A 27,907-nucleotide genomic window follows, 5' to 3' on the forward strand; every position below is an offset into this window, starting at 1 on the left:
ACTATTTTGGTGGAAAGATACAAATCAAAGGGTCACGATGGAACTTGGAAGGTTTTGAGAGAGAGAGAGAGACGGATTAACTCTCTTGTCAACATGACTGCATCCATGGACAAAAACAGGTATGAATCTCCAGGCCCTTTTAGACAATGGTGACAATTACAAAGCAAAAATCTGGCTTTTGCTTTTCTCTGATTTTGATGAGAGAGAGAGAAAGAGAGAGGTATTAACGTCGGTAGAGAGAGAGAGAGAGAGGGCGAGAGCTTTTCTTTCTACTGTTCTATGGTGAGACAAATTACAAAGCAAAAATCTGGCTTTTGCTTTTCCCTGATGAGAGAGAGAGAGAGGGGGGGGGGCCAGAGCTTTGCTGTCTGAAAGAGAGAGAAGGCCCATAGGTATGGGCCATAGTGATGAGAGAGAGAGAGAGAGAGAGAGAGAGAGAGCCCATGCTAGTGTCCGAGGAGGGAGAGAGAGGGGTGGCCATTGAAGGCCTTTTGTTTTTTTGCTTTGTTTTTTCTTCTATTCTGTTGTTTGTCAGATCTGGACTTCCCTTAGGAGGCAGCTCAGCTGAACTTGTGGGCTCTTCTCCCCCCCTCTCTCTCTCTGTCTCTCTCTTCAGATTCCAACCCTAAAAACCCAGCTTTGAGGTGAACGATGAAAGTTCATGAAACCAATGCATGCAAATGCAATCAAACTCTTCTCCTTTCCTCTCCCCCACTTCATACTTTTTCCAATCCTTTCCAACAGCAAGTTCTACTGTACCACACTAGCCGTGGTACATATAGCAGCTGAACAACCACAAAAACAAGATCACCTACCCACCTGCCATAGCCAAAAGCTTTCTTCTGCCAGCTTTTTAAACCACCATAGCAACAGACCACATCACCCTGTTACTCGTGCACACTGCAATTCTGGAAAAGTTCGTACGTCAACTCCACAGGTGTATAAACCCTATGTCTTCTGTTCGTATTGCTATATTCTTTACCTTCTATCCCCCCTCTGCAATCTGTTCTGCTCTCCTGTCTAGAATAGTCTGATCTATCCATTCTTGCCAAATATCATTTTTTCGGGAAGAACAGCTTTGCACACTCTTAAGGAACCTTCTTTTTTAACCTTACTTTCCGGTTCATTGCCTGTATTGTTTTTCTGCAATATTGTCAGATTGAGGAAAAATCCAATGCCTGCATATTCTCAAGGCAAAATGATGATACTGAGATGAAAGCAATGGTAGGGCATTTTTATGGAAATTTGCCCTTTGCCTTCACTTGACTGGCTAGCATTTGCTTGGAACGTCTCATTTACCTTTGCTGATGACCTCAATTGGCTATTGAAATTGGAGAGCTCCTCAAGGTGGAGATGGATAAATGATTGCTCTCAACCGTCCCTTTGTGACAAGTTGATCCCAATCAGCCATTGAAGTCTTGGAAACCCTCGCTATGTGGTATCATTGCTGCTGATTGCAAAGCAGGAGTCAAGTACCATGTTCAAGCCAAGCAGAAAGAAGGCTGTGAAAGCGAAGGAGAAGGTCACCTTCAAGTTTGAGTTTCATGCAAGCAGAGTTAGTTCCTTCTCTCTCTCTCTCTCTGTGTGTGCGCACGCTTGTATTTTGTAGCATATAAATTGAAACTATAGGATCTTTGTAAATCATTTCAAGTCTCAACTTTAGCACCAAAGATTTGGCTCAGCCTTTCACTTTAGGGTGCTTAAATGTGTTTTCTGCCTATCATTTTTTTGTCAGAGATTCTGATAATGGGTGGTGAAGATAGCACAGCTCGGATGGGCAACATTACCCACCCATTTTTTAACCTCCCTGCCCATTTCTATCATATCTCTACACACTCTTAGACTCCTTGCCCAGTCCCTTTTTCAGCTGACAGTCCTGCAAAAAGGGGAGATCTCTCCTCCGCCCTTGCCTCATGGACAAGGTGTCTCCCTTGTCCATCCCCTGCCCATCCTCATTTTCAGCTGACATGCATAATAGGCGGGGATTAGTCTGTAAACAGCCTTATAATCAGCAATTCTATCTTAAAAATCTCTTATTTATTGTCAATCACCGGGAGATTTTTTCTCCGCAGCGGACCTTTGGCTGACCACATGGCAATGGTGCCAGTAGAGAGAGAGAGAGAGAGAGAGAGAGAGAGAGAGAGAGAGAGAGAGGCTGAAACGGTCCATGATACCAAGAAGGTACAATGTGTGTAAGACCTTCAACACAGATGCCTATAGCATCACTTAAAGCTCTTCAAAAAAGAAATAGAAGATGAACTGGGTAGACATTGTAATAAAGCATTGCCGGACTAGTTCTGTAAAGCTCTGCCCAGGTGTGCCTTATCTAGGGCTGCAAGTTCACTTTGTCAAAGCAATGGGGGTCTTAAAGTTGTTGGGGAATCATGTTTTGAGGGATAGGATGTGTCCACTTGGGGGAGAAAGAGAAAGATAGGTTATATTGATGTCTTCTGAGGTCGAATACGGTCTATGAGACTTGATCAAAAGCAGTACAACTGTTTTTGAGAGTGGGAAAGGCGACCTGGTGAGTGAATGTCAGGTCATATCCATGCATCAAAGATGTGTAAGAAGTGTACACAAATGGGAGCATAGGCAGCAGATTCCAGAAAGTTATGCTGTGGAGTGCTCTCTTAACATGGCACCTGATAGGCGTAGCTTGGGTGGCTCTAATACCATCAATGTGCACTGCAGATACACATAATATGTGGCAATCTCCACACGCGCGCGCACGTAGAGAGAGAGAGAGAGAGAGAGAGAGAGAGAGAGAGAGAGAGAGAGTCATAAAAATGTCCGCGGAATGCCTTGAAGGCATATGGGACTAAAAGACATGACATCACAATCATTACAATCCACTTCGGGGTGCACTTAGGTGCAAGTGCGCATAAGCGCGAACATTGAAAATAAAAATAAAAATAAAAATAAAATCTAAGGGTCAACTACCATGTGTAATATGAAATGCTTGTGGTACGTAAGAGAGCCAGTTAGTGGGGCTTAGGCTTATGGAAGTCTTCCAGTTAGAGAGAGAGAGAGAGAGAGAGAGCTTGCCAAGAAAGGAGGTTCTTGAAGAGGTTATGCGTGGTTGGTTCTCTTTCAGCAAGACAAAGTCAAATTCTTTGCAGGTATTTACTATATTTTGAATATTTCTGCTGCTGCAGGTGCCACAACGAGGGTGGGACAAATTGCTGGTTTCACTTGTCTCCCTTGAAACAGGCAAGGTCACTGGCAAGACAGGAAAAGTACCAGTTAAAAATGGGACCTGTCAGTGGTCAGAACCTCTCTTTGAATCCGCACATATTTCCCAGGAATCTAATGGGAAAGATGCCAACAAGGAACTGTATAAACTCGTGGTCTCTATGGTAATCAAGTTTTTTTTGGAGAGAGTTTTACACAGATGTACAGAGGGTTTTTTTTTTGGAGAAACTTCTACTGGTCGAAAGGGGAGACCTCACCTGCCTGTCTGTCATGGGTGGGGGATCTCCCCTGTCCAACTCCCAACCAGTGGGTGGGGGGCTGTCTGTGAAGACCCTTTATATATTTTGGCCTATTTATATATATATTTAATCCATCTCACTTTCTTCCTATACCTTGGGATCCTAATTTGACATGGTTATGTATGTCTAATTTTCAGGGCTTATCTCGGTTCGGAATACTTGGGGAGACTACCATCAACCTTGTGGATTATCTGCAAACAGCTGTGCCCATCTCCTTGCCTTTACCACTGCAGAATTGCAATTTTGGCAGCATACTCCATGTGAATACACACTCAATTCTGGCCACATAAATTTTATTGTTTGCATTTTGTGCTTTTCCACCAAATTTCTCTGTACTCAACATGATTTTTTTCACACAATTGGGACAGGTCAAAATACAGCGAATCACACCCAAGTCTGCCACCAGGTAAGCCATGGAATCCCCTGCACGATTGTTTTGTAGAAGCTTGGTGTTTATTAAGGGGTTAGACACATTCAAAGCACAGGGCACATGAGACAAGCAAAGCCATTAATCCACCATAGCTTCGATTACTACCTGCTCCTGAGCGTAGGAGAGTTAGGACAGGAGAATATATTCGAGCACTTGGCCTCCACACCATAGACCACCTTGCCTGTGGATGGCATTAATTGTGTGCATTACAACCAGCAGGGGGTTCAGTAGTCTTGTAGGCGACTGAGCCAGACCCACACACTGTGGCTTCACCCTCAGTCATGTGCCCCTAATAATAGCCCTGCTTTTTTGGGATTATGAGAACTTATGAACTACTAATTTTCCAATAGCCGATTGCTAACTCATGTTACAACTTGCATGACCCATAGAATATCAACCCTACCCCATGGCATCTATGCCAAGACTGTAACCTGTGTAGTTTTGTATTGACATGTCCCAAAGTTGGTATACTGCTTCGTAGCGATGGGTACTGTAGTTTAAATGAAGTCTTCAATATCGATTATTGGCATAGAGACATGATTATTATCTAAATAAATTGTGAACTAAAAATCCATGCCAAGAATGTAACATGCGTGATTTTGTAATGACATGTCCCAAACTTGGTATACTGCTTTGTAGAGATCGGTTTTGTATTGTAAATGAACTCTTCAATATTGACTATTGGCATAGAGACATATGATGATATCTGAATAAATTGTTTGTTTATGCAGAGATCTGGAAGATCAGAAAGAAGTACCCTTTGATCAAGATTCGAAACTGGCCACATCTGATGGTGGTCAACAAACTGAACTTGATTCAATACATTCGGGTGATAATGTAGTTGATAGTGGTCAAGGAAAGCCTCCAACAGAAAATAAAGTGAGTATCAATTTAATAGGTCAAAGCATATAGCCTGGAATTTGTCATAAAGTGCCACTTCAACAATTGATATGATTGTGCAGGATGATGCTTGCCCTCTGTCCACTTCTAGCCATAGTTTTGATTCAGTAGATGTTCCCTCAACACCTGCAGTGAGTGAATCTCGTCTTTATGGTAGGGATGGTCTGGAAGATGATGAGTTCATGTCACTGTCTAGCTCTGCAAGTAGTTCTGGGAGGCATGAAGCAAGAAGTGGTTATCATGATAACAACCAAGAGTTTACGAGTGAATTTACCTCGCCTGAGATGCTTCCTAAGCCAAGCACATCAGTTGACACTTATAGCTCCTCACCTTATTACTCCAAAAGCTCAGCTGATGGGAACAATAGGCATAATGAAGAGTGGAACTTGCTTGAATGGGGTTTGCCAGGTAACAGTAGTAGTTTATCTCATGGGACTGAGAATTACGATGATAAGAGTAGATGGGAAACTAGCCACAGACGAACTTGTCTACCGAGGACAGGTTCTGTAGCCGCTGCCACTTCATGGGAGCATGATGGTAACCAGGTGGTTGTTGCCGAGATTGAGGCACTAAAGCAGCAGCTGGCCAATGAAACAAGGAGGAGTGAAGAGGTGCAGAAGAAACTATCTGTGCTGATAGCAGAACGTGACAGTATCAAGCAGGGGATGGCAAACCTGAAGACTTTGGAAAAGTCACCTTCATCAAAGGCTGGGGAGTGGGGTCTGAAGTGGCAGCAGCAGGTGGAAGAAGATGCCAGCAGGCATACTGTAGAGGAGTTACAGGATGAATTGGACTATGCAAAGAGCGTGAATTCAAACCTTAGCTTGCAGCTCCAAAAGACACACGAATCCAACTCCGAGCTGCTCTTAGAAATCCAAGACCTCGAGAAGTTGCTGCAGGAAAAGGAGCTGGAGATAAGTGAAAATAAGTTAGAGTCAGGGGGTAGAAGGATAGATGACACAGATAAGGATCTGAGTAAGCATGTAGAAACCCTCCAGAAAGAATTGGAGGAGCTTGAGAAGGACTCGCAGGAACTGACTGAAGAGAATTTGGACCTTATATCGCAATTGAAGCAGGCTAATGACAATTTGAAGGACAAAGATGACATCATTGCCCAGCTTGAAATCAAAAGCGCTTGCATCGATAAAACATCTGATGCAGTTTTTATAGCAGAACCGGAAGCAGATAAATTTGGAGATGATCTCAGAGAGAAGCTGAGAGCATCTGAAGAAGCCAGGGTTTTACTTGAAAGGCAGTCTCAGGGTTGGCATGAAAAAGCCACCAGAGCTGAGCATGACTACAGGAATGCCTTAGAGATAATAAAGGAACTTGAGGCTGCCAATCGAAAGCTCGAAAAAGGGAAAGGCGAAGCTATCATGACCTTGGAAAAGCGGCTTAAGGAGACTGAAAAGCAGGTGTTGGCTGCAGTTCGAAACTATGATGATGTCTTGCAGGTTATGGGAGGTATGAAAGCAGAAAGGGTTGAACTTGACAAAGTAATGTCAGTACTTTTGGAGGAAAAAGAAGAAGCGAATGCCAGTAGAAGTCAGTTGCAAACCATCAATGCCATGTTACAACACCAGCTGAATCAGGAACAGTTGAAAGCCTCAAAAGTCTTGCAGCAAAGCCAGGAAATTGAAGCCAAGTCTTCACAGCTTTATCAGGCATTGAATGCCGCCCAAGCACAGGTAAAGAATATGGAGCAGATAAAAACCGAGCTCCAAACAGTAAGGAAAGAAAGAGAGAGTGAAGTGCTGGATTTGCAGGAAGAGAATAGGCTTAGCAGGTCTCGAATCAAAGAGCTCGAGCTGCATACAGCGGCTTTAGAAGACGAGACACACTTCCTGAAAGCATCAAGGTCTCTGCTTGAAACTGAGATGCAAGACTTGAAGTCACTAAAGGAAAGGTTCAAATCACAAGAGGAAGCCATGAATCTGTGGAAGCAATGCAAATCTGGAATGGAAGAGAATCAAGAGGCCAGCGTGAAAGGGTTCAGACGACCTCTTGAAGAGATAAACAGTGAATTCAATGAGCTGCTGCAGAAGCAGACAAGTGACCTGACACGAAAGCTTTCTGAGAAGGAAATGGAGCAGCAGGAGCTTAAGACGAGAGTCTTTTACCTGGAGGAAGAGCTTCAGTGCAAGGTGAATGCTTTGACCTTTGCAGAGAAGAAGTTGAAAGAGCAAAGAGAGCCCCTTGTGAAAGATGGCAGCAGCCAAGTATCTTACCTTACCAGGTCCATGTCCAGAGCAAACAGCAGAATGGGGCCTAAGTCTGCCATACCTCCATCTCGAGAGGCTAAGGAACTCTCTGATTTGCGGGACAAAGTTAAACTTTTGGAGGTATTTGGACTCACAAACTCCTATTTTTTCATCTTGCTGCACTTCAGGCAGTTGAATCTTGTTGCCTGCAGCTAGATGCTTTCCTTAGGCTTCATCAACAATGCCAGTTAGTGATGTGTGCAATCTGATGCTACCACATGTATGCTGTTAGCTGCCAGTACAGTGGTGCCTCTGTGATGCACTCTCATCTTGCAAGGAGCTAGCTGCACAAGAAGTGATAGTTGGTTTGATACTACTGAATCATCTGTTTTGTTGGCAGGGTGAAGTTAAGAGAAAGGCAGCCGAGTTAGAAGTATCAAAGCAGCAGTTAAGGGAGCAACACACACAGCTGTCCATTAGGATTGAGCATCTGGAACTGGCCAACGAAGAGCTTGTGAAGGAGCATTCAAACTTTAATCTGGATCAAGCATTGAAAGAGGTGACCTTGAATTCTCGTGACTTTTGTGCTAGTACTTTTCCAACATGTTATGATTTGGCAAAGAAACAATGCATGTGAGAGCTGTACACCCTTTATTTTTCTCCAGCTACTGTATGGTCCAGGGACTGACCCCCTTGGTCAGCAGTAAGGGTTTTGATAGTGATGGACATACAAAAGGATTTGTATAGGCTATAGCACCAACCATGTGAGCATTAGATTCTCCGGGTCAGGCCACCTTCTATTTCAAGGGGGCTCATGCCCAAAGATAGACCTTTGGCTTTTAAATGTGGTGGACTGCTTATATTGGAAGGGACGTTAGGCTGTGTTTCCAATCAGATGGTTACTAAGGGTACTTACTGATTGAGGAGTGCCCAATTCTAAGGTGAAAATCAAGTGGTTCCTTATGCTTGGATGGACAATCCCCCATCTTTTTCCCACTGGAGAACTAAGGCCTGATGTGTGTAATAAGCCTATGTAGAATTCCCTTGTGGATGGAGATCTCATCTTCTACAAATCTTGCAAATAGCTATGCTGACTGGTTCCCTTGAGTGAGGGACAAAAAAAAGAAAGAAAATTCCACTTCCCCTGATTGCTCGTTCACATTACATGTTCTGCAGGTTGTTAGATGCACTCTCCAGGTAGAAATAGGTCCGAGTAGCTCCTATAGTGTTCATGGTGCAGTAAAAACTGCACTTTCTCTATAGCTTCTGCCAAATCCATAGTCCAATACCTTCACATTAATTCTAGTGTGAGAACACTGCATATTAGCCTATCTGGCGTTAACCTGCCTTTTTACTATTGACCATAACAAGGTCTCATCTATTGTCCAAATCAGGATGCCAAGATTTCAATTTTGCTGCTTCTTTTCAAGGGGCACCTTATATACATGAGGTAGCTGAAACTTGGGCACACCATGATGAAGGTGGAGCATTATTTAGGGGGGTCAGAGGTGGGACCCTCGAGGTGACGGGGGGGATCACTGGTGGTTGGTTGCTGCGACAGATGCTACTACTTCAGCCCAATCTTTCTCATTCATGCACATGCAACTTTTGCAACATGCTTGTTTTTCCTTTTTGCAACCCTGTTGTAGGTGTACTTGCATGTAAACTCTCTTTATCCCATGCTCTCCAAAATATACATTTCTTGTGCCATCAGCACAGAAGTGACTTATGGATAGCTTATGTGCTTGAGTAAGCGGGCTGCTTATTGGACGATAGTAGACAATCCAGTCCATGGAGGCATTCTTCTCATAGGATATCACTTTCAACACTATAGCATGGTGACTATTTTTTATTAGTCCCCAATGAGGTGAGGGTTGGGTTGGGGTTCCTTGTTTTATATAAATATATACATACATAATAAATATACATAACATAAATATAAACATAAACACACACTTTTTTTATAGTGCCTCATTAATAAAAGTAATGTACATTCATAGCTGTCCTAGAGTGGGACAACTATGACTCAGATAAAAAACAGTGGGAAAACACCTGGAGCTGAGGAAAAGAGAGCTCTCCAAGATCAAAAGAATATGTGAGAGACTGGTAAAGTGATCTACAGAAGAAGGAAAAAGGGTTGACATGAACAGCATTAAAAAAGGGTTGGCATGAACAGCATTAAAAAAGGAGCTGATTCCGGACATGGTAGATAGTTCCTGCCAACTGCTGCCATCATCTGGCAAGCCATCCACCTTTGGTTCGGGAAAGTCTGCACCTGCAGCGTGTCCACACTTAAGTGGCCATTACCAGACTGCCACTCATCACAAAACTGAGGACCCGGGGGAGAGAGTGCTGAAAGTTTGTAAACTCCATCCTCCACTCCGCCTTCCCAAACTACCTGGCCTGTTGCTTTGTTCCGGAGAGCAAAATGCTCATCAAACTCCACCCGTACGCCAGTCTTGCAAACCTGATGCACTCACTGACAACAGATGAAAACCAAGTGATGGAACATACAACACCTGGGAGGAATGCTTTCCCCCTCTGCCATCGGGAACTATCTCCAACCTGCCCTCACTGTGAACTGGGATAGTGGATGTATCCCCAGTAAGAATGTGACCAGAATACTTGCAGAGATCCTGTAAAGTCGAACAGGAAGGAGTCATGTGCCTGGAAGCACCACTGTCTAGAATCCACTCCCGAGTATCTGTAGCGGAGAGTCCTCCAACCTCCTCCTTGCACGAAGAAAATGAAACACCGGTGTCCATAACCTCCATGTGCACAAAAGCTTTAGTCTTCACGGTTGCTTTGAGGATTTTGCACCCTTCTCGGTGCTCCGCTTGGGACACTGCCTCCAATAGTGGCCTTTCTCGCCACAATCATTATAGGTCCTTTCCGCCTTGAGTTTCTCGCGGTCTGAGTCGGACATCTTCTCAGAATACTTCTCCGATGAAGCTTTCCCTTTGCCCTTGTTGTTACGGCCTTTCGATCGTTGGCCAGTTAAGGCCTCCAAACCTCCGCCCTGTGGAGGGTTCGTGAATCTTTCCTCTTGGTCCAAGACCATGGGCACAAGCTCCTCCCATGTGATGGTGCTCAGCCTGCCACTGGTAATCAAAGAAGAGTAGAAAGCTGAGTATTGAGAGGGCAAATGCGATATCAACGTGATGGCCATATCCTCCAATGATATCTCCTTCCGAGCCTGAAGAACTTCCTACTGAAGAGCCTGCAGCTTGTTAATGAGCTTGTTAATGTGCTCCCGCATCGTCGATGACTTTGCAGGATTCATAACCCGCATCTGTACTTCCAAGGAAATCCTCTTCATGGGCGATATCCTGTTATAGAGAGAAGCCAAATGCTGCCATATTCCTCTGGCCAGTGTCATATGCTTGATATGATTGATTACTTGCGGTGTGCAGTTGAGGAAGATGAAAGAACGGACCTTGGCATTGACATGATCCCACAACTGTGCCTGTGCCTCGCGTTCCTTCCGAGTCGAGGGTAACTCCCCTTCCTCTAACTCCGGCCGTGGAACCCCAACAACAATGAAATCAGCAAGGTTGTAAGACTCTAAAACAGATTCCATCATTACCTTCCATACGCCGTAGTTGTTCCCATCCAACTGACGGTCCACTGGGAACGTGGGGAGTGTCGGGATCTTCACATGCTTCTTAGCCATCTCAAGTAAATTTGCCATGGGTGGCTGGGTGGGAAAAAAAAGAACTTAAACGTGCAAGTGGCTGTCCAGCAAATCAGCCCACCTTCCTCTTGCTTCTCCTCTTCTCGAACAGTCCAAAACAGTCCACCAATCAGCAACAAAACAGCCCCTCTCTTGCTCACACAGTTCCCAAGATTTATCAAGAGCCTAGAGCTCTGATACCATGTCAGAATATGGAGCGGAGATGAAGACAAAATCTGAGAACACGAGCAAGTGCACTGCAGAAAAATACAGCAATAGAGAGAGAGAGAGAGAGAGAGAGAGAGAGAGAGAGAGAGAGAGACGTGTAACTCTGCTATATATACACAAGAAAATTCCGAATACTGAAGACAACAAGTGGGGGAGCAAAATGGCCCCACATGAGCAGTCCGCCTGCTCAAAAGATAGCCGACAGGACCAAAATGTCCACGACCAGCACATGTCCCCAGTCGGCCAGCTTCTTAGAGTTGGCCAGCACACAGGACAAGTTGGGGACCAGTAGGGGCAGTCGGCCAGCATCCAGGACACCCAGACCAGCAGTCGGCCAGTGTTTGGATCAGCCAGGAGCCACGGAACATCCTCCCACGCCTGGTAAAAAAAGGAAAAAAATATGGAGAGAGGGGAAAAATGAGAAAACACCTAAATCGGGCGGGCACACCCACGGGCCACAACAGAGGCCCTGGTGTAAATATACATACAGGATATGACTGCTAACATACTTGTGGTGGACACTTCTTCCGAGATTGTGTTTTTTTTTCTTCTGAGATTGAGCTCGAGCTTTTGTGATGGCTGCCCCGACTACTCTTCATATGTTCTCTGAGTTTGCAAAGCTGGATGGCTCGAACTACACTTTGTGGAAGGTGAAGGCGAAATCAACCTTGCATGGAGTGGATCTTTGGGATTGACTTGTTACAATTGCCAATGCCACCCCTCCCACCCTTGTTACTGTTGGTGTGACTCAGGCAGAGATTGATATTTGGCGGGCAAATGATCGTAGTGTTTTCTCTTTTCTGATGTTGAATTGTCAAGATTCTGTTCTCTCTCATGTGTACAACAGATGCTGCACATGAAGTTTGGAAGGCATTTGTAGATCTTTACGAGATTAAGTCTTCGGGTCGGATTTTGGCTTTGGAAAAGCAACTTATGAATTTGTTAGTTTTTTCCTTTCCATCTTTATCTGCTTTCATCTCAAAGATGAAAGATCTCCGAGACGAGCTTGTTGTTTGTGACAAGGATATCTCTATAGAGGTATGGCTATTCGGCTTCTATCCAAGCTTCGAGAGAGGTTTGATACTTACTTTCAGTCTCTTGTATCATCATGAAGAGGAGAAAATCGGTGGTTAAGTAACCATCGTGTCTATATCACCCTGCAAAGCCACAATGCCACCTTTCACAATGTTGACTAGAGCATACCATCTATCTCAGCAGAGGTAGATGCAGAACTAGAAGATGAAGCACGAGTCTGCGTGGAGGAAGGATCAGACCACTAACTGACGTGGCCGTATAAACTTTTTGGCATTAGGGGTTTGCAAGCTGCCTTATACAAAGCAGGTCTACACACATCTATAGTAGCTTTGTCCTTAGGAGACACGTTTTTTTGCATTACTACTTGTTGTGCTTGTTGGGGCACTAATTGTGGCTGCACAACGCCTTTTCTCTAGTATGTACACCAATCAGGTCCTGTTTGGCCTATCTTAGATGAGGGGCATTATCATTAACCAAAGTTGCCGGTGGCAAGGAATCAATAAGGTGTAATTTGAGGGTAGGGCAATCATATGCAAAGTGTTCAAATTTATGACAACGAAAACAAGCTCCTGCAAATGCACCCCATTTGAGCTCAAAACATTTTTCACCCATATCCACATCATGAACTTCCATACTTATTGATTTAGGGGTTGGTTTATCCGTGTCCCACAAAATGCAGAACTTATTACGATTACCCATAAGTTGGCCATAACATTGGGATGGAAAATAACTGTGCCAAGACTTTGTGCCAAATATGGGCACACACACACACACACACACACACACACACACACACGTCACACACACACACACACACACACACACACACACACATGCATGCATATATGTATGTATGTATGTATGTATGTATGTATGTATATGTATATGTATGCGTGCGTGCGTGTGTTTGTGCGCGTGTGCATGTGTGTGTGTATTTATATACATGCATATACATATATGTTTACATGTTTACGTATTACAATCATTAAGGGTATTGTACTTGGTTATAATGTTTTGTACTTTTTGAACTTCTTGTCTTGGTGTGGGCTGCAACTAACTTCTCCTTGTTTTGAACTTGATCATGTAGCTGAACAGTTTGCAAAACCAAAATGCGGTTCTTTTCCAGCGTGAGAATGATCTTTTGGCTAGACTTGCTTCACAAGAAGCATTGCAAAGTGAGATGGAGATCTTGAAAGAGGTGTGCTAACTGGCTCTTCCCTTCTCACATTTTTTTTTGGAGGGTGGCTGCATCTACCATCTTACCACACTCAAGCTTTTTACACAACAGCTTGTGAAACCTGGATAAGTGGGCTATGGGTGGGTCTGGTTGCTCATCCACCACCTGCCTGTTGTTGTCACATGCTCTGACAGTAGGGATGGGTAGGGTATCTGTGTAAGGGGACTAAAAACTATCACTGCGCTGTGATGGAACTTTTCTGTGGGTGTAGCACATCTTGTTTAAAGGCTTTGCGTCCCCTAGGCGTGAAAATTCACATCTTTGTTTCTTGCATGCTTTAAGAGCATTGCTTTCACATGGTGTTTGCAAAATTAAGATTTGTATTCAATGACTTCAGGAAAAGAAGGAGCTTGAAAGTGAACTCTTAAAATTCAATGCAGCTGCAAAAGGCGAAAACATTTTGAAGAGAATTTCCACCCTAGAGACCGAGCTTGCAGAAGTTTCAGAGGCAAATATGATGTACAAGTTACAGCTTCAAAGGTATTCTAAGAAAGTGAGACAAAAAGTTTTATCTCAGGTGTCTAAAGTTTAGTCAGGAACAATTTAGCGTAGTCAACAAAGATAATGAATGTGTGTGTGCATACACATGCGCACACGTGCGTGTGTGTGTGTGTGAAGGCTGGAGAGAGAGAGAGAGAGAGAGATGTATTTATGTTGTCTGCGGCGTAGTATAGCCAATCAGAATTACAGTGCAAAGGTCTCAAAAGACTGAAAGAAAATGACTAAGAACTGAGAAGATAGTGAAGTGATTAGGTACTAACTTGTGTTTGTGTGTGTGTGAAGGCCCATAAAGTGCTTTTTGACAATGGAGCACTTCCTTAATGGAAGCAGCAATGGCAATTGTTTTTCCCAATTGGGAGAGGAAGGTGTGGGTGCATCCTCTGCCATTCCTGTTGCGCTTTGGGACAATCTCAAAGGCAAAGCTGTTGCGACTCTGAGGGGTGGCTGCACTGTGCACAATGTGCCGGCCTACCACCGATAGAGCCAACCAAGTGCCAACAACGAGGTTGTGGTGTGCTAACTCTAGAGGAAGAGTGTGACCTTCCTTGGACTAAAGCTATCCCACAGTCGCTTCCAGAAATCTCCTAGGAATCGGGGTGAAATTCCCTTGGAGCCCCCCTGGTCTACTGCCAGGGGCAATCCCAAAGGCGAACCCGTTGCGACTCCAGGGGGCGTCTGCACTGCGCACAATGTGCCAGCCTACCACTGATAGCCAACCAGGTGCGAGCATTGCGGTTGTGGTGGGCGTACTGCCAGAGGAAGAGTGTGACCTTCCTTGGCCAAAGTCTATCCCCCAGAGGATTCCAAAAATCTTCTAGGAGTTGGGGTGAAATTCCCTAGGGGGCCTAATGGTCTACTGCCACCAAGGTGCCGTCTATCTCATGCATCTGTATCCTGTGCCCCCTTCCTCATTGTGTAGTGGAAGAAAGGGGTGGTTGGGCTCTCCGGGTCTAAGGGAACACGCATCAATGGTTGGCTATTCCAGAGACAAAGCCGCCAAGAACTATCACGGGGCCAAGGTGAACTATCACGGGCCACCTTGGCTGGGGGGTGTGTGTGTGTCGATACCCAGCCCTTGATGTGTCACCATTCTAGGATGGACTGTTATGGCTGCAAGTTTATGGCACATTGTTCAAGCATAAGAGGGCAATGCATGGGGCATCATGTAGGTGATGTGAAAAAAATCACAGCTGAATGGCTGCTGTTTTTCAGCAGATCAGATGGGAGGAAAATGCAGCATGGGAGGCGGCTGAGAGTGCTGCTTATAGGGCTGAAAAACGCATCATGTGTGGCGGGTTTCAGAGTTGAAAAGCAGTAGATCAAAATTGCAAGCAGAAAAAAAATGCAAGGATGAAGCGAGGGATGTATGGCGAAGGAATCAGCCAGGCTCTGATACCATGCAAGAAACCATGGTGCTAGGTCCAGGAGGGAGTGAGAGTGGAAGGAAGAGATGGAGAAATCAAGCCATGGTGTGTGGGAGCATAGACATGGATGGCAGAGAGAGAGAGAGAGAGAGAGAGAGAGAGAGAGAGAGAGATGGGACAACACCACACAAGAGAGCAAGATTGGTCCCATCATACACAATATCCTAAAGATCCCTATCAATTAGACCTATTTTCATTTGAATATACCAGGTATGGTCTCTCGTACTATCAAACTTATATGTCTTGTCCAAAAAGGACCCCATGATATCGGCCATTTTCATACGGTTGGCCACATATACACACTGGGATGGCCTTCTCTCGGTCCCATCGTACACAATATCCCAAAGATCCCTATCAATTAGACCTATTCTCATGTGAATATACCAGGCATGGTTTCTAGTACTATCAAACTTTTGTCTTGTCCAAAAAGGACCCCATGATATCGGTCATTATCACACAGTTGGCTACACACATACACACTGGGATGTCCTTTATAACAACATGACTACAAGAGAGATGATGGAGTTCTCACACAGACAAAGGGAAAAGCTTGAACTTCTCTCACACAGTGAAAAACACACCAAACCACCCTTCACCATATAAGTGCATGTTTTTACTTATGAAATTTGAGAACCCAAATGCTTTTAAATAGTGAAAATAATGAGATTTAGATGATGTATGGTTCAATGGGGTTTAAAGGTGGTTTTATGATTTATGCAATCACCAACTTCATTTGACATTAGTCATTGCAAACTGTGGATGAAGCTCCCTCCAACCTGTGCACCCTCTCCCCCCCTCTGTCCTTGCCTTCGCGGTCGCCTCCCCTGCCACCTTCTAGCACCCTGCCCCTTTTTGCCTCCACCTCCCCTTTGCTGTCTGTTTCTGCCCCTCCTCCTGTGCTCCGCACTCCTCCCTTGCATAGTCCACATGCATCTTTAGCCACCCCGCAGCCCTCTTGTATGTGTGCCTTTATGAGCATTTATCTCCGAACCAAAAGGTGGGCGGCGCCCAAGAGATGTCAGTTTCAGGTTCTTAGTTTTTGTTCCCCCCGCACCCCCCCCCCCCCTGCTGTCTTCCTCCTGTCCTTCTGTTCTGACCTGATACCTCGCCTCCTGCCCTCCTCCCCCTCCTCCCGTGCCTCACCCTCTCTCCGCTCCCCCCTCCATGCACGGCGGCTCCTGATCCCTCTCGACGCCAGCACTCCGGCTTGTCTTGCCGTTTGATCTACCACGATTCTATGGAGATGACGATTGCAGCATCCCCTGAGGCTGCCCTTCCTCCAGAGTCCCATGGCGGTCTCCCCCTCCCGGATCATGGGGGCCCTGGTGGATTGAAGTCTCTTCAAGTGTTAACCAATGGAGGTAAATGAATTCTAGGAGACGGTGGCTCCCCTCTCAGTTTGCCTGATCTTCCCACAGCAAGGCTACAACAAAGCGGGCCTTCATTGCGGGCAGGATCCTCGCTCGCAGTCAGCCACACATAGATTGTGACTACTCTCCATCCAAACTGACTTCCAAAACCCTACATGGTGAGGGTGCATCCAGCATGTCTCGCTCCTCCGACTTCCAAAACCCTCCATGGAGAGGGTGCATCCAGCATGTCTCACTCAATACATAATTATGCAGATTCTCTCTTGGAACATTCATGGGATGGACGGACCCTGCTTTCATGCCAAGAGAGGGGTTCTTCTTCAGGAGGTTTTGAGAGCTTGTGTCGGGGCTCAGTGGATATTCTGCTCCTGCAGGAGTGCCAGTTGTCACCAGGATGCCCGTTGGGCTGCAGCCACCTAGAGTGCCGCCTCTTCGAGAGTTTGGTTCAGGACACATTGGCATGCAGATAGAGGAGATATGTGGCACTCTCACCTTCAGATAGAGATTAGCTGCAGCGGATCTAGATGTGGGGCTTAGAGAGGTTGGATCGCTCTTACAGCATGCAGCCCAAGAGAGACTTGTCTCTTTTGGAGAGCAGGAGACGAGCTTGCACAGGAGCCTCGCCTCCCTCCGCAGAGTGCAGGAGCAGACCCCAGATAGTCCGCATGGAGATTCTCGATAGAGGAGAGGAGGGTGGAGTTCAGTTACCACGCTCATGTATCCTTCTGGATCTGGCAGGCGACAGGGTCACGCGGGATTTCTTCGAGATCACAGGCCATCACCACCGCCATGACTCAGTCCACAGGCTGAGTTGTCGAGATGGCACCCTCGAATCGGATCCCCCTCGGGTGCGGGTCATTGCCATATATTTCTAGATAGAGCTCCTCTCGGCACACAGACATGCTTTATCTAGGATATGAGTATCTTGGATAATATCTTCACTTTTTGGGAGGTGATCTTTTTGCCAGGAAGATTTGGGAAGTGTAGTTCCTAGAGCCTACGACAGAGTGGATTCGGGTTTTTTCGAGGGCACCATGCTCAAATGTGGAGCACCATAGTCAGCTCCTCATTTATGGGGCCAAGGTTGACAAGTTCTGGATTACCAGATCAGTCCATTAGGGATGCACACTCGCCCCCTTCCGCTTCCTCTGTTGCTGAGGTGATGAGCAGTTTCTTGGCTGCGCAGGGTACTGGGTGGTAGGGTATTCGTCTCTTCATTCACTCGTAGGACGAGCTTCTAGACTCTGAGTTTGCAGATGATACTGCCGCATACCTCTCAAGAGAGGAAGCGAATTTTCAGAGATTCGTGTACCTCTCAGGAGAGGAATCTAATCTTCAGAAATTCGTGCAAGCCACCGAGGTCTTACGCATGGTGTCAAGAGCTGAGATCAAGTGGCACAAGTAAGTAATATGGACAAGGTCACATTCACACATAGAGTGGACACACGTATACATAGCCCTTTTGGAGGCAGTTCACACACGATTACAAGCAGGTACACAAGCACGGATACATAAAGAAGATGGACACACATATGAGCTACGAAATACCCAACAAACCCCCCTTCAGAGCGAAGGTGGTCAGATCCCAACGCAAAGAAGATGCTACCACCTACCCCATCCACGTTGCCTAAGAGCTAGACTCACCATATGCACCTTCAGTGCCATGGTAGTCTCTCATATTAGGGTAAGACCATAGTTGTTAGGTATGAAACGAAGGTATGAAAAAACAGTACCGGTATGAGACTTTTAAATTTTGAAAAAATAAGTTCGATTGCGATACGATCCACTTTAAAAAACACTTGAAGAAAAGATATTTGTACACATTTAGAGATGCAAAGTCTAGAGAAGTTGTAATTTGTTATAAACTAGAAAAAAGTTAAAACACTAGTACAAAAACTCAAGAATCGTAAACAATGAATATTGAACATGCCATAAATAAGAGTCGTGTTCCCATAGCCTACAATAGGAAATACAAGAAAGTGTGTTGTGACTAGTCACAACAAGAAGCACAAAAATGTCCAGATTCTAGACTCTAGACTCTAGACTCTAGTCCTCTTCCTTAAAGAAATTACTAGGGGAAGGAATGCCCTCGCTAGAGCTGCTCCCATCATCAGAGGCCAACCCAAAACTTTCCTTGCTAAGGACATTGCCCTCGTCAGCATGCTTGGGCTCTCTGATGCCTGCAATAGGAGCATCCTCTTCTTTAACAACAGGTGATGAAGTGCTCCTTGAAGTCAAGCCGGAGCCACGCCTCACACATGTAGCCACCGGGGTCAAAGTAGGGCGCCGAACAGTGCATCCGTGGCCTCCTACTCGTGTGCCACCTCTAGCTGCGCGACCTCTACGAGTACGAGAAACTCGACGGTCAATCTTCTCTAGCTCCCTATAGAGATCGGCATATATGACCTCCTTATCTGGATTTCGCTCCTTGTGGACACTCTTAAGAGTGTCCACTGTCCACTTGAACTCGTCAACATTCACCTGAAAGCAAAGTTTAAACATTTATAAATTATTAGACTTTAGTCATGCATTTATAAATCATCATTAATGAGTCGAACTTTGAACTTTGGAGATCTCCATGTCTTGCATCTTCTCCACCATGCGCATGTTAGCACGGCAATATACAAGCCGCTCTAACTGCATGGTGCTGAGACGGTTTCGTATCTTTGTGTGTTCGAGTGAGTAGGAACTCTAGTTCCTCTCACATGTCCCCGAAGAGCAATCCTATGAAAAATAAGAGAGTTAGAAATTAGAATGTAAGAACTAGTTAGTAGTTACGACTCTAGAGTATATACTATAAACTTTAAAGTTAAGTCTTAAATCCAATAGCCACCTGTGACGACTCTCAAAGCCACTTTTTGTACGTGAGCCATTTGATAACCAAATGACTCCCACCAAAAAAGTGGCCGGACCATTGACTCCCTACTCGAGCAAAGTGGGTTCGTGAAAGCGGCTCTCCTCTAATCATTATACCAAATGAGCTCTTGGAGAAAGTCTCTTTGCTCGTGGACGGGAAGTATCCTTGGCAAGTAAGCATTCCGATCGGAAAGTAGCTCCTCATCGGCGAAGAGCCTTGGTACTTTGTAGGTAGCCGCAAGACCATGGATAGGTCTACGCATCCATCGCCACCTCCTCTCCACAAGTGCCGCGATCGAATCGTGTCGTGGAGTGGGTGAAGGTTCGGTGGGATCCTTAGAATGCAAAAATTTCACTTTAAGGTTAAGCCCCTAAGGAGCGAGAAAGAGATGTGAAAACGAGATTTGAAAACATGGGACATGGGTTTACCTAATCCCCTCCATAGGAATGTCCGGGTCCTCCTGATCAAGCACGGTGGTCGCACGAATCTCTGCTAGAGCCTCTCGCATGAAGTGGGTGAGTAGCTCCCAATGTGGAGGCTTCCATGTCGGCCATGCGCAAAACCCTATACAAGGGAGTCACTGCAATGACAATGGTACGCACCTCGCGCCAAAAGGACTCCCTCATGCATAGCTGTTGAACGGCTCGGGCCTCGTCCGCACTAGTCACCATCTCCTCTCTTAGCCATGCGACGAAATCCGGGGAGACCATGGTCATCTGGAGCTTTGGTTGCACGCCATAAGCCGCTCCAAGAGAAGACACATGTAGGCAAACTGCGTGGAAGAGGGCTTCTTAAGCTCCAAGTCGCTTTGCTCGCGAAACATAGCAACCACCTTTACCTTCTTTGTGAAGAAATTCACAATGAATAGGCCTTGTGCGACCACCCTTTTCACCCACTCTAGCTTCCCCACAACCTCCATGAGTAGGTCTAGACAATGGGAGGCCCAAGAGGCAAGAGGTCCATACAATGGATGGGAACTCCGCCTCTACCAAGCACCCCATTTTGCGGCAGTTGGACGCATTGTCCGTGATGACTTGAATGACATTTTCACGCCCGACCTACATGTAGCACAATGGCAAATGCAATGACATTCTTAGAAGTTAGAAGCTCGAACATGTTACATAGATACTAGAGAGTTGAGACTTGAGAGTTAAAACTTAAATCGCAATGCACATGTGACATGTGACATAGTACATACCTCTATGATGGCTTGCCAGATGTGATGATAGATTAAGTCCCCTGATGTTTTTTGCCCCGCCTTTCCGGTATCCATGGCGAATAAGAAGTATGTGCCAAGAGCGCATGAAACAAGGATATTCATGATACCCCTCTTCTTCCGATCAGTCCATCCATCGGAGAGGATAGAGCAACCATACTTCGCCTATCCGTCCCGCACGGGTGTGAGTTTGTCGTTGATCCTTTGCCTCTCGTCATCAAGTGCAGCAGTGCGCATCTCATGGTAGGTGATACCATGCCATTCACCATGGGATGGCCCCATGTCCGCAATGGTCTTCACCATTTTGTGCCATTGTGGAACCTTGAGCACATGGAAGGAGAGATTGCAATCGATCACCGTGCGTGCAATCTCCTCATTCGTGGCTTTCATCTTTGCCTTCACATAGGTGAGGCTGTTAATGTTTGCACCGATGGTGGTTTGCCTCATTACCGGGAGAGCTCTCCTCCCTTGGCCTCTTTGATTGGAAGTTGGAACCGCCTGAGGCGGAGCTGGAGTTGGATGGGATGGGCGAAGGAGTCACGGATGCAGAGGTACCAAACATGGAAGCTCCCCCGCGTCCACCTTTGCCTTGGTTGCGGATGAGTGAGTACTTCTTCACTATACCATCCGCAATTTCTTGGGGAATCTCCTTGCACGGCGCCGCTTCCCCACCAAGCTTGGACACATGTGCAAGGAGCCTTGTGACGCTACTTGTGTAACCCTTCCTGCAAAAGTTACACGTCCATTTCCAGGACCCCGAATTACCGGTAGGTTTCTCACCGGTGGTGGTATATAAGGCAAAAGGCTCATGCTTTTCCTTTCCTCCGGACCTCATTGCCAAAGTCATGAGAGAGAGAGAGAGAGAGAGAGAGAGAGAGAGAGAGAGAGAGAGAGAGAGAGAGAGAGGAAAAGAGAGCTTGAGAGAGAGAGAGAGAGGGAGAGGCTAGAGCCTAGGTAGTAGGCCCTGGAGGGCGCTTATACAAGCACCAAGGTGAAGCCACCATGAAGGGATCCTAGGCCATGCCCCAAACGGCTACAACAAACGGGCGAAAAAAACAAGCGAAAAAATGGGCGAAAATAAACGATCAAAAAAATGGAACGGTTTTTTTTTTAGAGGTTTGTTTCGCTGCCGTACCGTACCGCAGGGTACGAAATGTACGTTTTGTTTCATACGTCAGTAGCGAAACGACAGTCGGACAAAAAAAAAAAACGTTTCAGCGTCGTTTTGCTCCGGCTGTTTTGGTTCATCCCGTACTTTACGTGTGGTTGTTGCGGTATGCGTCCTGCAGACAACTATGGGTAAGACCAAGGTATTGAGGCCAGCACTTAGTCACCCCCGTGGCTCCTATTTGGGATAAACTAGAAGAAATACGGATTTTTATGACACAAGGCGTTACAAAACTCCTAAACACTTACATTCATTACAAATGTTTTTCGAGGGCCATCATGGGCAGAGGACCCTTGACACTCACACAAAACAAAATGTTTGAAAGGTTTTAAAAACTTCTGCATCTAGAATGTTAGTGAAGCATGCCGTTTGCGGTGCTGGTGCTTCCAAGTGATGGACACTTGGCCCTTGGTTTATCTTTTTAGGCTTTGGAGCCAAGGTAGAGGACCTACAAGTGCACAAATTGGGAACGGTAGACAAAACCACAAACTTTTGTCAAGGCAACAGCTCCAACTTAATGCATGATACCAATTTGGGAAAAAGCCTCAAATTTTAGAGACTTCATGGGCTTGACTTTGATGATTTTCCCCATAATACAGAAAAGCCCCAAATGTTTGCAATTGTAGAGGCTTCAATTTTGCCGATTTTTTGAAAAAGCCCAAAAATTAGGCGTATGAAGCCCTTGAATGTTGCCGTGGAAGGCCGATTTTACCTAAAAATTGGAGAAGCCCCAATTGTTTGGTTATGTAGGAGGTTTGGATTTCACCTGATTTTTGAAGAATTTTTGTGATTGCAGAAACTCTGATTTGACAATTTTTCTTGATTTGAAGGACACCCCCCCTCCCCCCAAAAAAAAACAGGTACAATCATTGCTCAGGCTGAAGGTGGGCTGATGATGTGGAGTTGGGTGCTGGAGGTGTCGGACGGAGCACAGTGGTAGCGAGGCAGAGGGCGGTAGAGATCTGACGGGCGGCGCTTCTACACGCAGAGGCATTGAAAGCTTTATTAAGCCTTTTAATAAGGTTTTGATAAGCCTCTTAAGGCTTTTAATAAGGCTTACATAAGGCTTAAAAAGGGATCGACAATGGCTAGTGAGATGGAAGCAATGGGAAGTGCCATTGGGTTGTCAGCAGTTCGAAGGCATTGGCAGCAGAGATGGCACACATGAGGCAGCGACCAGATGATGTGAAAGGCGGCAAGCATGAAGCGCTTTAAAATTCACTTATAGTCCAAAAAGCATCTTTTTAATAATAAAAGCTCTTCAAAAAGAAGAGAAGACACAACACTACGGGTCGGAATAGCCTTCGGACGACCCCCCCCCCCCCCCCCAAGTTATAGTAGATAAAACTCCTTGGAGGAGTCTTGATGAGTACAAGTTCTTAGAGCTAGAGAGCTCGTCTTTTTTACATGTCTCAACAATGAGAGAATAGTTGAATTTATAGTTCTTGTCCAAAAGCACTTGAGAAAAGCGCTTTACATATAGTCCAAAAAGCATCTTTTTAATAATAAAAGCTCTTCTTTTTAGTATTTAAAAAACTTTTAATGTTTTTCTTTCGAAAAGCTAGTTGCATCATTCCAAGCCTTTAAGGTGGCCTTGCGTCGCTATCGTGCCACGTGTCGATGCCATGTCATCAAAACCACGTCACTCTCTTTTTTCAATTTTTTTTCTTGCATATTGTGTTTTTGCAACCTATATTTTGATGTATCGATAACAATAGACTAATGCCACATGGCACATACTTATCTTATCCAAATATAAGGGTGTGTTCACAGCTAGGCAAGTGTTCACACACATAGGGTGGACACACATGCATAGCCCTTTTGGAGGCAGTTCACTGCGGTGGATCTTCATGGAGGCGTGAGTTGGTGGCCTCAACTCCTCCTTCGAGCACTGCTTTGCTACTAGTTTGAACAGAGCTTGGGGCCACCTTAAGCCAGCTCTCACCGAGGTACCCCCAACCTCTGGTAAGGAGAGACTTTGCCAGCCCTTGATTTAGAACCCCTCTTGAGGATGCCTAGTGGTCACCCCTTGGGCACTCGCTCTCACATTGCGTGGCGACCCCTTAGCACTGGTCCCGCGTAGTCGTTGGAAGAGTGGGCTAGCTTGAGGACCCCCCCCCCCCCCCCTTCTTTCCCCCTTTTCGGGCGCTCTGTGCGAGAGACTCATCACTCAGGATAGATGCCTCGCAAGGATCAAGGGCCTCGATCAGATCACCTTCGTCTAGGGCCATCTACTCCTCTCCACCACATAGGACTACAATGGTGGATATTTTCAACGAGTGATGATTGTTGGCTTACGTGATCATTAGTGGCACATAGACCCTCCTTCGACCAAGGTGGCCTCGACAATTCTTGGCGCCTATGGCTATGGGAGAGCCGACCTGTGATGCACATCTAGTGGGATCCAGTGGAGTGGGTGTGGTAGGACCCCCTCAGCCCGGAGAGCCGGATCAAACCCTTTTTTCATTACTCCACAAGTTTGGGTCCTTGGAGCTAGATTTATGAGATTAATGGCACCTCGACAAGCAGTAGATGTAAGGTCTCCACAGACCAGGCAAGGATTATCCGACCTAGAATTGAAACCTTAATGAGATTTCATAGACCCGACATGGTCATACGCATCACACGACTGCGATGGATTGTGGCTAGCGATTGACCACCCAACCGTAGGTCTAGTGCCTCGAACCACCCTCGAGCCTAAGATCTAACTACCACAAGCTTGCTTGGTACCGATGTCCCCAACCTAGTGTCCCATACCACTAGGCTGAACCACCCACATTGCAGCTCCTGCACACTTCTGTGGTAGCCACGTGGCCACTTGACCTCTTCTTGCTAGCGCCCTTAGTCCACGTATGAACCCTCTAGGTCCCCATGCCCTAGCTGAGCTTTAATCCTAATCTTGGGTTAACCATCACCCTAATCTAGGGTTAGCACACGTCCCTAGCCCTAATTCTAGGCTTGTGGGGACGTAACAACAGACCACTAGGCATCTTAGGGCATCTCTTCCTGCTTTCTCAGAGATTTTTGGAAGCAGTTTTGTGGTTTTGGGACAATTATTGGCCTAGGAAGGTCACACTCTTTCTCCGACAATTAGCCCACCATAGCCTCGTTGTCGGCACTTGGTTGACCATTGGAGGACGCCCGACACAGTGCGTGCGATGTAGCCACCCGACGGAAATGTAGCGGCACCGCCTTTGGGATGTCCCAAGGCACAAGAGGTTTGGCAGGGGCTCCTTTGTCTTACACGTCGATGCGGTCCACGCCGCGTACTATCACTTGGGGGCCAATAGCATGGGTGATTGAGTCCAGCCCCGCTCTTTTCTACGAGGAGGCTGTTGGTGGGCAGGCCCTCCGACTCTCTCATTGCAAGATTGATACAATCTCTCTCTCTCTCTCTCTCTCTCTCTCTCTCTCTCTCCCTCCCCCCCCCCCCCCCCTCTGATGATTTGACATAGCCGTGGTCTTTGGGCACCAGCCCGAGATGGGAAGCATGGCATATTTGGCGGCCCTTTGTGCATTGAGGCCATTGAGGGTACTCTCACCCCTCCAGCTGAGTCCATTCGCTCCATTTGGACTGACATCATTCATATCCTCTGTGGTTAGTGGGGGAAGCCTCAGGGGGTCACATGCGTAGACGGCGAGAGGCCTTCCTGTGTGCACATGCCAAATGAGTCCCTTTCTCACTAATTGTGCCGGCAATATTACTTGGCATTACAGGCTGCTGATGCCACCCCCCCCTCCTCAAACAACCCTCTATTTTTGTATAAGGTACTTTCCCTCAGAGAGCGGCTACCCATGGAGGGAAACACCCCTTCCCAGTTTGTATTTTGCCTCCTTTGAGGCTTCTTTGCATGTACATCTAGCCCTTGCGATGCCAATTTTTAACTAATAGAAGGAATTATTCCTAGCGAAAAAGTACTTAATTTGGCTTAGACATTCTTAAAACACATTTGAAAATGCCATTAAAGAAATGCCCAAAGTGAAAGGCCCATAAAATAGGAGTCTCCCGCCACTGTTGGAGAGAATGGGAGAGTCTTGTACTTGTAGGAGCCTTGAATCGAGTTGGATTATCAGCTCTATTCGGCTAGGGTTGGGAGCTCCTTATTAAGCCCTTCAATTGCAGCCGGCCTCAGCTGCTTCAGCAGGAATCACAGCAGCTTGTGAAGCTCTGAATGCACCAAAAAAGTCTGCATGGAAACTCCCCCTTCTGCAGCTCTTGTCAAGACCTCCAAAAAACCAAAGTGCTCAGCTTTCTCAACTGAGTTTGGGCAACTTTTTGATCTCTTCAATTGCTAAGGTTGCAGGGATTTAAAGTAGCCAAGGGGATTCAAATTGCGCCCTTTGAAGAGCTCAATTATGAGATACTGTCATGCCAACTGATGCATAAGGTATCTGCAATCAGCCACCAAATTTTAGGCAAAAACCAGAGTGCCTTTTCACCTTCTGCGCCCAACCTTCAACACGTGAATCAAGGGCTGGTACAACTGGTTCTCGGTTGATTTGAGGCAGCCATAGAGCTCACAAGATTGCACCAATCTTCAAACTGAACTGGATTGCTTTGAACATGGTCAGGCCGGCCAGTCTCTTGCACATACCACTGACGGTGCCACAGCTGAGTATACTGTAGAAGCCAAGGGCTGGAGGTCCGCTTCGGACAAATGGCAAAGGGCGTGGCCACTGCCGGGGATGACGGAGCTGCTGCCATGGAGTCGTCCTGATGGGGTGAAGACCAGAAAGTGCGACACTCACCGAAAAAACTAACTGCCCGAAAGATGACAAGAAACATGTCGAAGGAGAGGCTGAAGAGGATAGGGCTTAGGTGAAGGTAAAGAGGAAAAGGAGGGGGTGGAACTCGACGACGGAGAAGGGAGGAGGAGGCAGGCAACACTGAGGGCAGACGGATCGAAGGAGGAGGTGCTGGCAAAATGGCAAGGAAGCGGTGGGCAGGCAGGCAGAAAGCAGCGACGGGCGGGTGGTAGGGGCAGGTGGGGGGGTGTCCTGGAGGCAGGAAGGCGGGGGAAGGCGCACGCAGCAGGGCAGGAGGGGGCTTAGGTGGAAGCGGGAGGGCACTGAAAGGAGGGCGACTGCAGGGGGGTGCTTGCACAGGGGCACTGCGGATGGAAGGGATGCACAAAGGCCCCGCAGGGGGTGGGGTGGTCTAGCTACGAGGGGAGCCCTCGCGCTTATGTGAGAATTGTTTTACATATTATTCTTGTTAAAATAGTTTTTTTCTTTTGGAGAAAAGCTTTGTGCTTTTTGGCTGCCTCAAGAGCTAGTACGCACGTGTGTGAGTACAACCACACATACACATGCACATACACTCATAGTGGCACCTACCTTCCTATCGATCTCTGACTACATTAATATTCTACAGAGAGCTCTTGAGCCCAAAATGTTTTTATTAAAACCCTCATAACCCATATGTGAGAATGTTGACTCCTTAAAACAATCCCTCTCCTCTCTAAAAACTTACATTTGTTTTGTTGGTATTGATCTATTGAAACACCCTTTATGTTTGTCTCCTGGTTCCTAACCCCAGTTGCCCCGGCCCGGCTCATGGGTGTGAGTTAAAATCGCTCAGGAAAAAATTTCAACCACTGAAATCCTTCTTTTCAAACCCACCTGATGGCCTTACACATCCTTGAATCAGCTGCTGGAGGGTGCCACTCATTTCCTCTTTCTTAATCTTTGTTTTCAGTGCTTTTGCGAAGCAGCAAAATGTGCATGCAGCTGCGCTGGAGAATCTTGGCAGCGTTGATCAAGTCCTTAAAGATCTAGCAGAACTTAAGAGGAAAAATCTTGTGCTTGAGGATGAGCTCTGCGACATGCGGGAGAGGTACTTCAACATGAGCCTCCAGTTTGCTGAGGTGGAGGCCGAAAGGGAAGAACTAGTCATGACCATCAGGAATCTTCGAGGTACCAAAAAGTTGATGCCTTACAGGAGTGCAAACTTCTAACAAGATTCTCTAAACTGTTTTCTTCTTGAGTTCACTGACCCATTCTATTTAAAAAGATGCAATTTATGTTGCTGTACATAGGGTCCAAATTATAAAAGTTGTAACATGCAAGGCATGGACTTTGCGTATGTGAAGAGAAGGCATTGGTTTTAGTTGCCTACGAATGGCATTTTATGTACTATCCTTCATTTAATGCCCAAATTGGCAACCTTATTTTTT

At 46.2% G+C, this 27,907-nt stretch overlaps 1 protein-coding gene across 3 annotated transcripts; it reads left to right on the forward strand.

The window, feature by feature from the left end:
- Positions 1-44: 44 nt before the first annotated feature.
- LOC147630539 (uncharacterized) lies at positions 45-27,907 on the forward strand. Of its 3 annotated transcripts, none has more exons than XM_086810437.1 (10): positions 45-119; positions 3,156-3,356; positions 3,629-3,751; positions 3,860-3,897; positions 4,653-4,800; positions 4,884-7,163; positions 7,423-7,581; positions 13,046-13,156; positions 13,533-13,675; positions 27,430-27,907. In XM_086810437.1, the coding sequence occupies exons 2-10, from the start codon at positions 3,354-3,356 to the stop codon at positions 27,686-27,688; spliced, it is 3,264 nt and encodes a 1,087-aa protein (XP_086666563.1). In that variant the 5' UTR covers positions 45-119; positions 3,156-3,353; the 3' UTR covers positions 27,689-27,907. The 3 variants fall into 3 exon arrangements, 2 of the variants coding, with proteins under 2 accessions (XP_086666563.1, XP_086666562.1); XR_015267660.1 differs by lacking the exon at positions 45-119 and adding an exon at positions 456-1,555 and having other exon boundaries at positions 13,576-13,675; XM_086810436.1 differs by lacking the exon at positions 45-119 and adding an exon at positions 456-1,555.

The sequence above is a fragment of the Cibotium barometz genome, chromosome 16, assembly GCF_041138505.1.
Source record: "Cibotium barometz isolate CiBa-2024 chromosome 16, ASM4113850v1, whole genome shotgun sequence".
NCBI lineage: Eukaryota > Viridiplantae > Streptophyta > Polypodiopsida > Cyatheales > Cibotiaceae > Cibotium > Cibotium barometz.

Coding starts and splice junctions, on each gene's coding strand:
- LOC147630539 (XM_086810436.1), top strand. CDS start 1,478: ATGTTCAAGCCAAGCAGAAAGAAGGCTGTGAAAGCGAAGGAGAAGGTC. Junction 3,357..3,628: donor ATAAACTCGTGGTCTCTATG/GTAATCAAGTTT, acceptor TCTAATTTTCAG/GGCTTATCTCGGTTCGGAAT. Junction 3,898..4,652: donor ACACCCAAGTCTGCCACCAG/GTAAGCCATGGA, acceptor TTGTTTATGCAG/AGATCTGGAAGATCAGAAAG.